The 17,367-nt window shown below is 41.8% G+C and overlaps 1 protein-coding gene across 1 annotated transcript in view; it reads right to left on the bottom strand.

Annotated features, from left to right (window-relative positions):
• LOC148515262 (chloride anion exchanger-like) overlaps positions 1 to 16,944 on the bottom strand; it is an 84,306-nt gene extending 67,362 nt beyond the window's left edge. Inside the window, exons 1-2 of the mRNA XM_088480252.1 lie at positions 16,790 to 16,944; positions 11,326 to 11,465 (exon numbers count right to left, since the gene is read on the bottom strand). Coding sequence (XP_088336378.1) covers positions 11,326 to 11,465; positions 16,790 to 16,944 — 295 coding nt within the window. The remainder of the gene's footprint in view (positions 1 to 11,325; positions 11,466 to 16,789) is intronic.
• Positions 16,945 to 17,367: the final 423 nt, after the last annotated feature.

Raw genomic sequence — 17,367 nt, 5'->3', positions numbered from 1 at the left:
AGTTTCGGAGATTGGGATGTTCCTAGCTAACTGCAGACTGTGCACAGGAATATATCTCATATTTAATGAAACTGGATCAGAACCTTTATATACCCATGCCTATACCTTCTAAAATCCTTCCTATAAACCTCTAAGAATAACGCTAATTTGCGTACGCAGTCTGACCGCAAATAAAGACAGGAGTGGAATCTGTGGTTCCAACGCACAAGTATTATTCAGGTAAAAGTACAGTCAGTTACACGCAATTGATACATACACAATTTAGGCGTAAAAGGAAATATTACAGACCCAAGTACAGTATACATACGCTGCGCCTCCGGACCCAGAGATAGACCTCAGAATAGAGACTCTCAGTTCATACAGCATTCAGCATGGACTAAAAAACCAGTATACGGGCACACATATTTATCCCCCTCAGACTAAAACAGGACAAAGGGGAAGTTTCTTGCTGATGTCATTGGTTCCCAGAGGAGAAACATATGTTACAGCACATTTAACAGGCTGGTTCAAATAGACTCTCCCTGCCTCTAACAGCAGGGGAATCTTTCTAGTAACGCCTTCTGTACATTCCAACAGTTAAACATTTTGTTGCTTGTAGGTTCTGCGATCCATAACTTGAGTTTGCATGATGCGATCTCTCCACCGATAATACCGGAATGCTGTAAAAAGCGTACGCATCAGAACAAGACCAAACACAATTTGCTTATCATGTATAATACCTTAGTTATCAAAACCTTTATTTCTCAGCATTGAAACTAACTTAACCAACTTAAATCATACATTTTGATGCTTATGGAACCTTATGTGTGAATATGGAATGTGTGGGTATTCAGAGTTTGATATAAGGATGCTAGTTAACTTGGGGCAGATGCGTGCGCATAAAGCTACTTTTACAGCGGTTTCATTCAAAGTCTTATGCATTCGCTTATATGCGACTAGTTAATAGCGCTCTTGTGGGTATGATTGTGTGTATGAGAAATGATGAAAGAAGCGATCGCATAGTGCTAACATAAATATCGCCACATGTACTATACTGTGAGTTTACCTAAAATGGCGCTTAGGCGGCCATTCGCAAAATGGCGTCTTGCGATCTCATTTCTAAAATGGAGTCTTGCGGCCATTCGCAAGATGGCGTCGCTGCGATTAAATTTTAAACTGAACTTGTCTCAGCCAATTATTCGGCTTCAACAGTCCACCCTTTGATAGCAAACAACATGCTATCACAATCTGCTATTTAAATTTATTTTAGGCTTACATTTACATATTATTTAGTGTTATTATGGGATGGCACAAGGTGGTTCTTAGTCCATCAATAATGTGTCTCTGGGTGGGAACATAAAACTACTATTATACGCACGCTGCGGATCTTGGAAGATCATGTGACAAGTGTGGGAATGCACCAGTCTTATAACAGCAGTCTTGAAGGGGAATTTGAGACTTTACATTGTCTGAGGTATTCTATAAATAACATTTCAATAATATCTTCTATGCATGTCTAAATATTATACATTTAAATTATGGTACTTCCTAGCTCAGGGTTGTAATGCAGTTCTGTATCTACCTTGGTATACATATTATCATTTCTGACCACCATCATAGTTTCATTCTTTTGTTTTACTCTGTTTTTACATTTTCCACACTTCAACACAATAGGAACACACCGGATGCATATGCTAATTTCTATGATGACAATCAGTATAAGGATCAAGAATTTGCCTATGCTGGCGATCACTTCCTGGACCCATTCCCCTGGACCTGAGAACCATTTCACTGGGTTCAGCCATGACACCCATCCTTCTATCTTTTCCCCTGCTTCAGCCACTGATGCGTTATGGTTCTTACGAAATTCCCACTTTAGCTGCAGAATCTCATCCATCTTCTGGTCGATCACCTCCTTAGGGTCGCTGGTATCATTGATGACATAAGTGCAACATTTTACTCCAAATTGGGTGGCTAACGTTACGCAATACCCTCCAGTAACAGCAGTTAAATAATTCAACACTAGCCTGTGTTGCACTAGTTCTTTCTTGTATGCTTGCAATTCTCTCCCTGTGTACCTGAATGTGTCATCGTACATCTCGGTGATATTAATTAATTAATTTAGCAAGTTCCTGGATATATCTAAAATTTTATGTACCCCTAGCAATCCTAGTGGGATCCAGGGCAACTAAAACTTGGAAGCCAGTTATCTCACTGATTAACTGAGTGGCTTTATGCATATTACCAGGTATCATATTTCTCTTGCCTCTGTGTTCATATTGTGTGTGAAGATATGGTGACGGTGTGTTTTTATGTATTCCCAGCATTTCAACATGTGTGAGGGTCATAACTTCTGGGACTACTCTTCCCAGGTAACACAAACCTACAGAACTCAGGGAGAGCCATTTGTACGCTTTTCTTCCACATACAAAATATACATTATCGGGGAGAACATAAGGAATGGCATGCATCATTATCATTACACACATTTCCCTTGCAAACAATCCTATCTCAGGCTCTTCCATCTGGTATATGCAAGTTTCTGGTTGTATTATTTTAGCACAATAACAATCTGGTACTTTACCAATAATTTCTTTGGTGGAACTCAATGTATACCTGTACCTAAAATGTTTCCCACTTGATTTAATTGAGCGTAACAGATCATAGTTTATGGACTCATTATCAGCTCTTTGTGAGAAGGTCATCGTCTGATTATTCCCCGTCACTTCCCAGCCTCCGGGTTTATTGGGGTTGGTTATGTTTAAACACAAAAGTGATCTATCTGCTTGGAAATGATAGAGTTTGAAATGAGGCGGTTTGGATGAGAGGAATTTTCCATCCAATGTTTTCCCTTTTTGCAGTTCTAAAATTTCCGTGACATTCAGCGGAAATGGCACCAACCCTACATTATGCTGTCCCTATGGCACATGTGAACACACCCAGCAATCAGTTTGATTTAACACTTTGCCACCATGCTGTGATAATCCTCTAAAGGATACCCTCCCCAGTACAGGTTATATTTTGGTTGGCACCGTTGGATACAGTTCTCATCAACTAGGGACCCACAAACTCACAAATACAGGAATCTTCAGACGATAAACCTCCACACCTTCCCCGAGTATCCGGAATGACAGCTCTCTTAACAATAACAGTACTAAGATTGGTCAGACACTCCTCTGATTGGCATTGCACTCCTCCTGATTCCACTCCATCAGCACTGCCATCATCTCCCGTTTCCTCAATCGGTCCCCCATCACAGACACTGGATATTCCCGAACTGACCAGGATGGTGAACACTCTAAAAGAGAATATGAGAATGAACACAGCAGGCCCATCCATTTTAACAACAAGTCCTGCAAAATTTCTCTCGGTTCAGGTTTCTCACTACGACCTTTTCAATCCTCCCGGAACAAGCTCGCGAGCGACAGGTCCACACTATCAGCCTTGTCTCTGCCTTGTTTCTCCACCGGTTGATTGACCTCGGCCACCTTCAAAGATGTAGTACTCGTCAGCAGCACCTGGTATGGACCTTCCCACCGATCAGTCAAACAACCTGAACGCAAGAAATTTCTGATCATTACATATTCTCCTGGTTCAACATCATGACAGATAGTTTCAGGCATATCATTAGACAACAATTTCAGTTTCTGCTGCTGTTGCTTTAACTGCCTACTCATTGATATAAGATACTTTACAGTTACCTCGTTGTTACCCTTCAAGTCTTCCTGGGGACTTATAATCAAATGAGGTTGTCTGCCGAATAGTATTTCAAATGGGGACAGATTCAGAGGAAGTGTAGGAGTGGTCCTTATGCTATGTAGGACCAAAGGTAATGCTTCTGGCCATCCTAGTCCAGTTTCTGCCATAATTTTACTTAATTTATTTTTAATAGTCCCGTTCATTCTCTCCACCTTGGCACTGGCTTGCGGTCGGTAGGGGGTATGAAGTCGGCTATTAATACCCATCAGCTTACACATATTTTGGAACACATCACCTGTGAAATGAGTACCCCTGTCACTCTCAATGATCTTAGGGATACCGTACCTGCATACAAATTCCTGGACTATTTTCTTGGCAGTAAACGCAGCAGTATTAGTGGCCGCTGGGTAGGCCTCAACCCAGTTGGAAAATACGTCTGTGCACACTAATACATACTTAAGGTTCCTGCAGGGTGGTAATTGGATGAAATCAATTTGTATCACCTGGAAAGGTCCATCAGTAGGTGGAATGTGGGACGGTTCGGTAGGGATCGCTTTCCCTATGTTCTTTCTCAAGCAGGTCAGACAGGACATTGCCATCTTCTCTGCTTGTGAAGAAAAACCTGGTGCGCACCAGTATGCCCTCACCAACTTGCACATACCCTGTTTACCTAGGTGAGTTAGACCGTGTGCTGCCTCAGCCAGGCTGGGGTAATATGCCTTGGGGGCTACTGGCTTACCATGTCCGTCCCTCCAGAGCCCAGATTACTCTGGCCCACATCCCTTGGACTTCCAAATGGATTTTTCCTGAATTGAACACAAACTTTGCATCTCAATTAATTGCTTTGGGCAGTTGGATTGCTTCTAAAAGATGTTTTATATGTCGGGAATGTGCAACTGGTGTGCCTGCTGCTGTCATAAAATTTCTCAGACGCCATAGAGCCCCAAATTTGTGCACCACCCCGAACACGTACCTCGAGTCAGTGTAAATGTTAGCAGATTTGCCTGCTGCCAGTTCACATGCTCTAATCAGTGCTACTAACTCTGCCACCTGGGCTGAGTGAGGAGGACCGAGAGGTTTAGCTTCCATGATGTCTGTATCATTTACAACAGCATAACCTGTACATAATTCACCTATGTCTGTTTGTCTATGACAACTCCCATCCATATAGAAAGTTACATCCACATTCTCTAAAGGTGTGTCATGTATGTCAGGTCTAGCAGTAAAGGTCTGATTCAGATATGTCATACAATCGTGAGTATCATCATGTCTGCCGAACTCACCTCCCGCCAGCAACTCTTCTCCTTCTACCCTTTGTACATCATGTTGTACATATGGTAGGTATGTTGCTGGATTCAGTGTACTGCAACATTTGACAGTAATATTTGCAGGAGCGATTAGAGCTAGTTCCCATTTGGTGAAGCTAGCCGAGGAGATGTGTCTGGTTTGAGCTGAGTTCAACAGAGCAGATACAGCATGGGGAGTGTAGACAATCATATCATGGCCCAATACTACGTCCTCACTTTTACTCACCAATAAAGCGGTAGCTGCTACACTTCTCAAACAGGTGGGGAGTGATCTTGCTACCGTGTCCAATTGGGCACTGTAGTATGCTATGGGCCTACTGGCATCACCATGTTTTTGTGTAAGGACACCTGCAGCACAACCATCGGCTTCCGTACACTATAAATCAAAAGGTTTTTCATAATCGGGTATTCCCAATGCAGGAGCTTTTGTCAGACTATCCTTAAGATTAAGAAAAGCCTATTCTGATTCCTCAGTGTGTATGACACGATCAGGCTTTGAGGAAGAGACTAGTTCCTGTAAAGGCCAAAATAGAAAAACCTGGGATCCACATTCGGCAGTATCCACACATTCCCAAGAAGGTACGAATTTGCTGTTGATTCTGCGGCAGTGTCATGTTTTGTATGGCCTGGAATCATTTGTAAGATGTCGTAACCCCTGGGTTAGGCAGTGTCCCAAATATTTTACTCTGGATTTGCATGGTTGTAACTTGTCCTTAGCCACTTTGTGTCCTGTATGCGAGAGATGAAGTAACAAAAATTTAGTGTCATTCAAACATGACATAAACGAGTCAGAACATAGCAATAAATCGTCCACATATTGAATTAGAACTGATCCATTGGCAGGTTGAAAAGCTTGTAAACAGTCATGCAATGCCTGGGAGAAAATACTGGGGCTGTCTATGAAACCTTGGGGCAATTGTGTCCATGTATATTGCACACCTCTGTATGTGAATGCGAATAGGTACTGACAATCAGGGTGGAGAGGCACAGAGAAGAAAGCAGAACAGAGGTCAATGACAGTGAAATGGGTTGCATTTGGTGGGATCTGCATCAGGATGACAGCTGGATTTTGCACAACATGGAATTGTCTCTCTACTACCTTATTAACACCTCTAAGGTCTTGCACCAGCCTATAACCCCTCCCACCTCTCTTCTTTACTGGAAAGATGGGACTGTTGGCTACACTAGATGTACGAACTAAAATTCCCTGTTGCAATAATCGCTCAATTATTGGAAACACCCCTAGTTCTACTTCCTGTTTTAGTGGGTACTGGGGAATTTTTGGAGCTTGCCTACCGCCTTTTAAGTTTACCATTACTGGGCTTACGTTTGCCATTAATCCAGTGTCCTGTCCATCTTTTGTCCAAAGGTAATCTGAAATTTGGGACAACATTTCATCTACTTGTGATGAATTTTCTTTTAAAACGGTAGAGTGATACATTATCCTTTGAGGGGTGTCTAACATATCCCGCACCTCGTATACCATTCTCTCTGGGATATCTAAATATACACCATCAGGGGTGCAATATATAACACATCCCATTTTACATAACAAGTCTCTGACCAGCAGGTTAGTAGGAGCCATGGCAGCCAGTAGAAAAGAATGTCTGGTATGCAACGGCCCAATACTAACCTCTGCAGACTTTGTTAAAGGATAACGTTCCACTTTACCTGTCACACCCATTGTTGGTATTGTCTCATTGGTCACCTGTAAATTAACGGGAGATTTCATCACTGACTTGGTCGCCCCTGTGTCTACAAGAAAAGGATATTCAGTACCAGCTACATCAACCATCAAGACCGGTTCTTCCCTAGTACTTCCCGTTAACCTGACTATCTGTAGACCACAGGTATGACCTGACCCCTAGCGTTGGCTACCATTCTCCAATAAAGCATTTACGGCTACAATTGGAGCTGGTGTTTGCTGAACATTTGCTGGTCTCTGTGCATATCCCTTATGGGGGTATCCAGGTTTCCCTTGATGTGGGGCCCATACTCTTTTTACTGTACAGTTTCTACTTAAGTGTCCTGTTTGTTTACAATTAAAAGATGTCCGTGATTCAGGTGAAAGCATGTGTTGTCGTGAAGTTTGAGCAGAGGGTAAAGGTGGTGGATATGGGTAAGGATAGGGAGGGTAAGGGTATTGTGGGGGGTAAGAAGTAGGTGGATATCCTGGGACCTGTGGTTGCATTGGATTAGTGGGATAGAGTTGTGTTTGTTGTTGAGTGGGGTTAGTGAGAGCAACTTGTTCTGACATGAGTGTGTGTGCAAGTGCAAGCATGTCTGTTGGCTGTGATGTTACCGTCATTCCCTCCAGAGCTTGTATACTGACAGCCATTAATTTTTCACTCTGGGTCTCCCTCTTTTTTGAGATGTTTTTGTCATGTTCTATGGCAGACTCTATGAGGTTATCTATTGTAAGTCCCCTCCAGCCAGGCTGTGAGGTCTGAACCCGAGTTTTTAAATTCTCTTTTAAACCATCCATCAATATTGTGACTATCATTCCCCTGTGGTGAATGCTATCTTTAATATCTTCTATCCCAGTGTACTGGGTGATAGCCTGCAGAGCCCGGTCGCAATAGTCTTCTGCAGTTTCACTCTCCTTTCACTCTCCTTTCACTCTCCTTTTGTTTGATTGTGAAGATTTTGTTCCAGTTAACTACTACTGGAAAATATACACCCAATTGAGTCACAATGCTGGAAATGTTACCTTGGTTTCCTTGGTCTGTTAAGGGAACGTCGCCAGCCAATACACAATCTGTGATAAATTTTGTCACGTCGGTATTGCGTGGTAGACAGGCCCTTCACACCACATGGCAATCTTTATTAGTGGGCTCATGAGAACTACCCAAATTTCTCAAAAATCTTTGACATTTGGCTAATTCCTTTTTGGGATCGGGGAAATCATTTATGATGGAATTTAGTTCTGCTCTTGTCCATGGACAATGCATTACTACTTCCCTCGTGGGCACTACACCGTTTGCATCCGCATTTCCATTCGGAACAGTTATTGTCTGAATGGGATGCAGACCGGCAGCATTGCTACCTCTGACCTGGTTACCTGGCTGGGGGTTTAATCTGCTGCTGCTATGTATGGTATTAACAATTTCCTCAATGGGTGCAGAGTGTGTTAACACTTCCCTTGCTGTTACCGATGGAGATGGCGGCACCACCCGTGATTGTGGTGATGCAGCATCTATCATCTGCACAGCATGGGAAATGGCAGACATTACAGTAGGCTCATCATCTACATCATAAACATTTTCTTTATGGTTACTTAAGAGGGGGTACAAATTACTTGTTAAATTTTTATGGGTATTTTTGGTAACTGTACTTGCACCTCCATCCACATAAGGTGGGGGAGGTGAGCGTGAACTGCTGGCAATACTCTCCACGATGCTACCTTGCCGCATGTGCTCGCCAATTTGCGGCTCGCCCGTATTGCAACTCAGCGTCGCGAACGTATTTTCTGGCAATGCTCTTGCAACACTAGTTTGCGTCGTTTGCACATTTTTAAGCCAAGCATCCCCTTCATGCTGCCATAGTTTTAAACATTCAAAATACTTAATCTTTTTCTCTCAGGATCGCACCATACTGATGTGATCCTGGACATTGTCTAACACATTTTTGTCAAAACTACCAATTCTGGGAAATGGTCTAACACTCTTCCTCGTCATATTAAACCATAAATCACAATACCTTATTGCATAAATACCATACTTAGTATGCATAATACGGCGGGCCAATCCAATCGGAGCCTCCATTAGCAGCACATCATTGCCTAACATCTCTACTGTTTGCATGGCTCCCATTCTGAGACAACTCCTATGCTTTTCAATAAAAATGTAAACTGGTGAAAGACAATCAAGATACTTTCACTTACCTGTGGACGATTTAAGTCGTCGGTGCCCACACACCTGGATAAGATTTAGTAAGGCAACTTCCACACCTAGACAAGATTTATAACAGGCAACTTCCACACCCGGATAAGTTTTAGTAAGGCAACTTCCAAACCTATGAGAGATTATATGTCGGCTACTCTCACGCACCTCTATACAACAAAGACAACATGTACACCTGCTACTGTGTATAGAACGGTAAAGCTGCTTACCGAGCGACTAGGCTAACCCTTGCACCTAGCCCTTAAGGATCATACGATACCCTTAACTTTGTTCAACAAGTATCCACTGTTACACACTTTTTTCCTGCACAGAAAAATACACGTTTAACCCATATATTGGTAATAGAAAAAAAATGTAAACCTCAATGGCTTTGTTCAAGCACGTGGCAGCAGAACTGGAAGTGCATATACGCTATTGTGCGACCGTCCGCATACACATTAATGCGACTACCACACAACCGTATAATGACTTTTTAACTGCGTATGCAAAAATGCGTTTTAGCCATGTATGCAATACTGCGGCACCCCTCTAAACGCAAGGTTCTATCAACAGAGAAAAACAAACTTTTTCCTCTCTTGTCCCTGGATTCTAGTCAGCTTCCTTAATTCACACGGAGACGGATAGTGATCTTTCAACACAAAGTGGTTGCAGGCAAACCCTGCATGTGGCCACTCCACCCTTTGCTGAAATATCGATGACCGTATGTACCGTGTGAGCAGGTAAGTGACTTCTTTACGAGCCCCCAACTAATGAAACTGGATCAGAACCTTTATATACCCCTGCCTATACCTTCTAAAATCCTTCCTATAAACCTCTAAGAATAACGCTAATTTGTGTACGCAGTCTGACCGCAAATAAAGACAGGAGTGGAATCTGTGGTTCCAATTCACAAGTATTATTCAGGTAAAAGTACAGTCAGTTACACGCAATTGATACATACACAATTTAGGCGTAAAAGGAAATATTGCAGACCTAAGTACAATATACATATGCTGCGCCTCTGGACCCAGAGATAGACCTCAGAATAAAGACCCTCAGTTCATACAGCATTCAGCATGGACTAAAAAACCAGTATACGGGCACACATATTTATCCCCCTCAGACTAAAACAGGACAAAGGGGAAGTTTCTTGCTGATGTCATTGGTTCCCAGAGGAGAAACATATGTTACAGCACATTTAACAGGCTGGTTCAAATAGACTCTCCCTGCCTCTAACAGCAGGGGAATCTTTCTAGTAACGCCTTCTGTACATTCCAAAAGTTAAACATTTTGTTGCTTGTAGGTTCTGCGATCCATAACTTGAGTTTGCATGATACGATCTCTCCACCGATAATACCGGAATGCTGTAAAAAGCGTACGCATCAGAACAAGACCAAACACAATTTGCTTATCATGTATAATACCTTAGTTATCAAAAACCTTTATTTCTCAGCATTGAAACTAACTTAAGCGACTTAAATCATACATTTTGATGCTTATGGAACCTTATGTGTGAATATGGAATGTGTGGGTATTCGGAGTTTGATATAAGGACGCTAGTTAACTTGGGGCAGATGCGTGCGCATAAAGCTACTTTTACAGCAGTTTCAGTCAAAGTCTTATGCATTCACTAATATGCGACTAGTTAATAGCGCTCTTGTGGGTATGATTGTGTGTATGAGAAATGATGAAAGAAGCGATCGCATAGTGCTAACATAAATATCGCCACATGTACTATACTGTGAGTTTACCTAAAATGGCGCTTAGGCAGTCATTCGCAAATTGGCGTCTTTCGATCTCATTTCTAAAATGGAGTCTTGCGGCCATTCGCAAGATGGCGTTGCTGCGATTAAATTTTAAACCGAACTTGTCTCAGCCAATTATTCAGCTTCGACATATTGCACTTATATGTATTTTTTGTTTTGTTTGACAATATTTAAAAGTAACTTCTGAGGATGTTGATTGTGCAGTTTGTGCAATGTTCCTGGCTGCAAAAAGATATATATTTTAGTCACAAAGGAATTGGAAAATATAAAATTAGTGTCTATCATACAATACAGAGAGAATCAGTGACCACCATACAATACAGAAAGCATTAGTGACTGTCATATAATACAGAGAGCATCAGTGACCACAATACAATACAGAGAACAGTAGTGACCACCATAAAAACCATTATCTTCATAGTCATCACTATTAATTTGCCCCATCATCAAATATTTAAATTTATGTGCACTATCCCCCTAATTATATCCCTCAAACTCATTAAAATCTGTTGCTTTAATAGGATTAATTAAAATTATTAGTACCTTATACTAAATTTTACATTCTATAATCTATATACATGTAACATGATAACAACTGTCTTAAACTTTTCTTTATGGGCTTGCACTTATTTCTTACATATGGGTTGTAGTTATTCCTTATATAGGGTATTAAAAATCACACTGTGACCTCACCTTGCAGCACTGCCACAAGCCCTGTGGTAACACCAGAAATGATATCATTGAGAATCCACTCCTTGAATCGATAAGCAGGTAGCCAGGAAATAACAGGGATAAAAGATAAGGCAATTTGTTTTGCTTTCTGTGAGGAACAACTGCAATGAAAAAGAAAAAAACATTTATGTTAGCCTTACACACAATGGTGATCTTTGACTCTAGTACATAACAAATAGATATTGTATTAAATGAGAGTTGTCAACAAAATATATTTTAAGGTTTATATACATACTGAAGATGGGCATTTATTATATACTGTAAATCAATGGCACCCTAAAGCAGTGGTCAGGGAACAGGGGTATATTACCCCACATGGGGTAAACATGAAATTCCTGGGGGTAATGGATGGACAGCCAGGCATGGGTATGAATCATTCTATAATATAGAATGATTCATATGCATGCCCGGCTGTGCTGCAGGGAGGCTCTAAGCCAGATGCCCGCTGTGATGTTATTCCTTCCCTGCAGCGCTGCGTTAGCCGGAGGCTGGAGTTCTCTTCTGAACTCCAGCTGCCACCTCTCTCCTTGCGCACTATGGGAGAGACATCATGACGTCTCTTCCCATAGTTCCGAGGAGCAGCTGGGCGGACAGGATGGCGGTGGATGCAAGAGTGGGGATTAAGGTGTTTTTTTTTGTGTACAAGTGGCACTACAGGGGCATTATATGGGGGCACTACTACAGGGGCATTATATGGGGGCACTACTACAGGGGCACTATATGGGGCACTACTACAGGGGCATTATATGGGGGCACTACTACAGGGGCACTATATGGGGGCACTACTTCAGGGGCATTATATGGGGGCACTACTACAGGGGCATTATATGGGGGCACTATTACCGGGGAATTATATGTGGGCACTACTACAGGGGCATTATATGGAAGCACTTCTACAGGGGCATTATATGAGGACACTACTACAGGGGCATAACTATGGGGGCACTAGGGCACTACTATATGATTTCCTTCCTTTCAAATCAAGGGGGTAATGTCGGCATATCTAAATATATTTTGGGGTAAAAGGTAAAAAAGTTCCCTGACCCCTGCCCTAGAGTATCATCATTTTTGTCATAGTACCCTTAGGCCAAAAGTATGTAATTGAGAAACTCAGAAAAAAAAAGAAGTAAATTGTTCTTACCTGTCATCCTTAGGTTCAGTTATGTGGTGGTGGACAGGGTTATGCTTCTGTTTGTTCACATATTTATGATTGGCAGCCACCACCACTAGTATTGCCTATCACATAGACCATAAATAATTTGCTTTAATCCTGGACCACCAAACTGTGGCACCCCTACATGTTCCCCACAGCACAACAGGGTGCCACAGCACACAGTCTGGGAACCGCTGATATAAATAATAATTTTATTTTAGAAATAATAAAATTATTATGATTTTATCTACAATGCAGTTTCATATTACCAGTATACGATATATATAACCAATTCTAGTGACCAATATACAACACAGCACATTTTCTGGTGACCATAAGACAATGCAGTATTCAGCAATGAGTCCAAGAGATAGTTTTAAAGAATAGGAGATCCCCACCAAGTGGGAGAAGGTACTGATTACCCAGGCATGGGCCTCTGTAGGAGCTTAGAAGTGCAGGTCATAACTGTCCCTACTCCCCTAGTACAACAACGCAAAGTGCAACAATGCAAAGCAGAAACCATTCTTGTGACAAATGCACAATATATAACCCCATCCAGGGGCAGATTTGGCCACTGCAAGCACGAACAGTTTTTGATGGGCCAGACCCCATGCTGCCCTCAATGGCTTGCCACAGCCCCTGGGTCACCCACCCCACTTGGCCAATTCACAGGCCCGGTGACACAGGGCTCAAAGCTGCCTTGACCATGCAGGGGTCCACAGATAAAGCCATCTGCTTTGTATAAACCTCTGCAGGCACCACTACAGAGATCAGCAGAGCACAGGCATTGTACGGAAGTCCAGGGATCCCTGTCTCTTGGGCTTCCCCTTTTGGCTTTGGCGGCCGTGCACTAAAGTTTTTTGTGCATTGAGCGCAGCATGCATGACATCATGATGTAATGCTGTGCCATGCCACTGGGAGGCAGAGGACCCCAGGCATGAAGAGGAGAAGCCAGATATTGCAGAATAAGGTAAATGACTATGGGCTGGCTCTGGAGACACAATGGGTAACTGGAAAGACAGAAGGGGGCTGGAACTAGATAAACAATGAGGGTTGGAGAGACACTGGGGAGATGTAGAGACAGAATGGGGTTGGAGAGCCAGAAATGGGTTGAAACTGAAGAGAAAATGGGGACCTGGAGAGACAGAATGAGGCTGGGAGACACCACGGAGTTGGAAAGAAAGAAGGGAGTTAGAACTGGAGAGACACTGGGGATCTGAATAAAGGAGGGGCAAAGAGGGTCTGGAGCTGGAGAGACAGAAGGAGCTGGAGAGACACTGGGTAGCTAGAGAGACAGAAGGGAGTTGGAAAGACAGACAGGGGCTGGAAAGACACTGGTGGGCTGGTGAAGCTGAAGGAAGAAGTTGAGACACTAGGGAGCTGGAGAACCAGAAGGGGGCTAGAACTGGAGAGACACAGGAGGGATGGAGACAGAAGGGGGCTGGAGAGACACTAGGAAGCTGGAGAAATGGAGTGGGCTTAAAATGGATAGACACTGAGGGGCTGGAGACAGAAGGGGTCTGAAGCTGAAGAAACATTGGAGGGCTAGAGAGACACTGAGTGGCAGGCATATAGAAGGAGGCTGGAGCTAGAGAGACACTGGGGAGCTGGAAAGACCAAGGGAAGCTGGAGTGAGACTGGGGGCTAGAGAGACACAAGGAGGTTGGAGATGGGGAGACACTGGGGTGGGAAAGACACAAGGGGGCTCGAGAGACACCTTGTGGGGAAAGTGGTATGAGGCTGCAGAGGTACAGGGGGTGAGGCTGGATGGAGACAAGGGAGAATGAGGCTTGAGAGACATAGGTGGATGAGGCTAAAGAGAACTGGGGGAAGTGGTTGGAGATTATCCACATCTGCCAAGCTTAGAACGAAAAGACTCATGGACAGTCATCTTCATTAGGGCACCAATTCTAAAGAAACCATATTACTGATATAAATGGTATACCAAATTAGAGTTTAATAATATAAAATGGTTCACATTTTGCCCTGCATCAAAACTTCTGTTACTTCTGTATGTATTAGCAGGTTGTACTTTTGTTACATGATGATGACATTGGTTATAGAGTGGGGTCTGTATCTACCTACTACTGTATCAACCTACTACAATTTGTTATGGTGGTGTTGCAACTACTACTGTTACTGAATCCTAGGTGTGAAAAACTGTTATCTGGTTTAATTACTTTGGGAGAACACGGTTTCAAATCTGTAGATGAAAGATTGGAATTCATTTAAGAATTCTAGAAAAGTCTGGAGATTTCATTGGCCTAAAATACACTCAATTCCAATACTGGAAGACATTTTTTTTGAGGTGTGTAGGTAGCTAAACAATTCTACACATGTACTAGTTACCCTTCCATACATGCTCCCACTTCATACAGTTTATACAGCTTTGATCTTCTCTACAGCAGGCAGATGTTTTGTGTTTCTGTGTGGACAATGTAAAAACAAAAACATAAGACACTATAAATATGCTAGTATTTTGGACCCGACATGCACTGTTGTTCTTCATCCCATGTTTCTCCACCTCTTTCCCCTCTCTGATTCGTCTCCCTTCTCCCCCTTGCTTCCCACTGTCTCTCTCTCCCTTTCCCTACCCATATTGCACTTTTTTCTCTTCCCATCTCTGTCTCTTCCTTGTACCACCTCTCTTGTGCCCATCGCTTTACTTCTCATTTGCCCTATTTCTGCCCCTCCCCTTCCACACCACACACACACACACACACACACACACATACACACACACACACACACACACACACACACACACACACACACACACACACACACACATTTCTCTCTTGTTTTCTCTCTCCTCTTCTCTTTTGTCTCCCATGTTTGGTCCCTGTACATTACAATATGTACTGTGTACTGTGGGCCCTGTATGTACTGTATACTATATGGGAACTGGGGGAATTTCCAAGCCTCCCTCCAACTGTCACTGTGCAAGTCACAGACAGACATTTTAGACTATTATATAATATAATGTAAATAGCAACTTCTTAGGTAGTACTGTACAATAAGACTATATTAATTCATTCACACCACTTTCTACAACATATCTACCTCATTGGAGCTTACAATTGAAATTCCCTACTAACGCCACATAAACACTAGTGCCAATTTAGTCAGGAACTGAATAATCTACTACACAGGTTCTCTAACTCGGTCCTCAGGACCCCAAACAGTGCATGTTTTCCAGGTCTCCTCACAACATCACAAGTTAAATAATTACTTCACCTGTGGATCTTTTAAAATGTGTCAGTGAGTAATGAATACAGCTGTGCACCTGCTGGGTGACCTGGCAAACATGACCTTTGTGGGGTCCTGAGGACCGAGTTTGAGTACCACTGATCTACTAGTATGTCTTGGGTTGTAATGGAAACAACGACACAGAGTTAAATTGTATGAGAACACAGGTATAACAAAGAGTCATTCATTAAAGGCACATGTAATGTTATCAAAACATTTCCATAGTAAATGTGATGATCATAAGTCCTTACCATATAAGAAGAAATATAACCCTATTTAGATTCCTTTTGTCTAGCAGAGTTTTGACAAAAAAAGAGGAAATAAAGAATCAATTCTATTAAAGTTAACACATTTTTAAAAATGACTTTTGTGTTTAGACCATAACAAATGGACAATACAAAACATCTATATATAAGAAACCAATTATTTACACAGGATGGAGGTTAAAGTTCATTATCGAGTTATCAGTAACAAATACTGGGCAGGTCTCCACGTGTTTACTGAGTGAAGAATTCCAAAGGTTAATGTGTTTAAGTTCTAGGTGATGTATATCAGATGTGGTGCCAGCTCTGGACCGTTATACAGTATGTCAATAGGTTTGAACATTCTTTATATGATTCACACAAGTTAACCCTAGTTGTGCGAGCTGAAAATAAACTCCATCGCTATAAACGAAAACACATCTCCATTGATACTATCTGTAATTGCTGAAATCAATTCATACACTTTACAGTGATTATCTTACTCAAAGCAAATCTCTATATTACACGTACACGGTGTAATATGTTTTTTATGCAGTACATTAAAGATAATCATCATGACAAAAAGAAATGACAGCAGCAATTGTCCAAATCAGAGATCTCAGGTGCCCTGTGAGTATAATAGTACAATACAGTATTACATAACTTTGGTGAAGTGGACCACTGGCTGTTGTCTTATGAGTTTTTTCCCAACTAAAGTCTATCATTTGTTTAAAAAAAGGTTCTGAATGAAAACATTATCACTCAAATGCAACGTACTTACCTACATGACCGTTTCATGTGATCCCCTATTGTGGTGTGATGTCTATCCAATATTTCATGGTCAGCATTGAAGGAGTCCTCAGAATAAATAGGTCTTGCCACCAAATATTTATTTTCCACAGGATCTTCAGTTGTGTCAGTGCTGGAAGTAGACATGTTATCTTCGTGTGCTAAATAATTCTAAGATATTTTAAGAATAGTCAGGGTCTCCTGAAAGATAAATACATGAACATATTAACGATACTAAGCTAAAATGCAATGATTATTGTCAGCATGAGGTCGGAACCTTTTTTCTAATGTTTATGCCACAAACATATACAGTAGGTATGCATTAATTAATGTTTATTTAAAAGGACATTAATTTCTGTCCTATATTAAATTATACTAAACTGCTTATGCAAAGAATACGTAAGGCAGCTCACACCCAATGTGTTAAAATTAAACTTCTCTTTCAAAAAAAACAAGAACATGTAACGAAATTCCCCCTATGCAACAGAATCCACCTGACCATGTACTTGTATTAGTACGGAATATGTTAACATGAATAATATGAATATATACAATACAGTATTAGTGCAT

Source organism: Taudactylus pleione, unplaced genomic scaffold, assembly GCF_031769625.1.
Source record: "Taudactylus pleione unplaced genomic scaffold, aTauple2 ptg000251l, whole genome shotgun sequence".
In the NCBI taxonomy this organism is placed as follows: Eukaryota; Metazoa; Chordata; class Amphibia; order Anura; family Myobatrachidae; genus Taudactylus; species Taudactylus pleione.
This window is presented reverse-complemented; position numbering and strand designations above follow the sequence as displayed.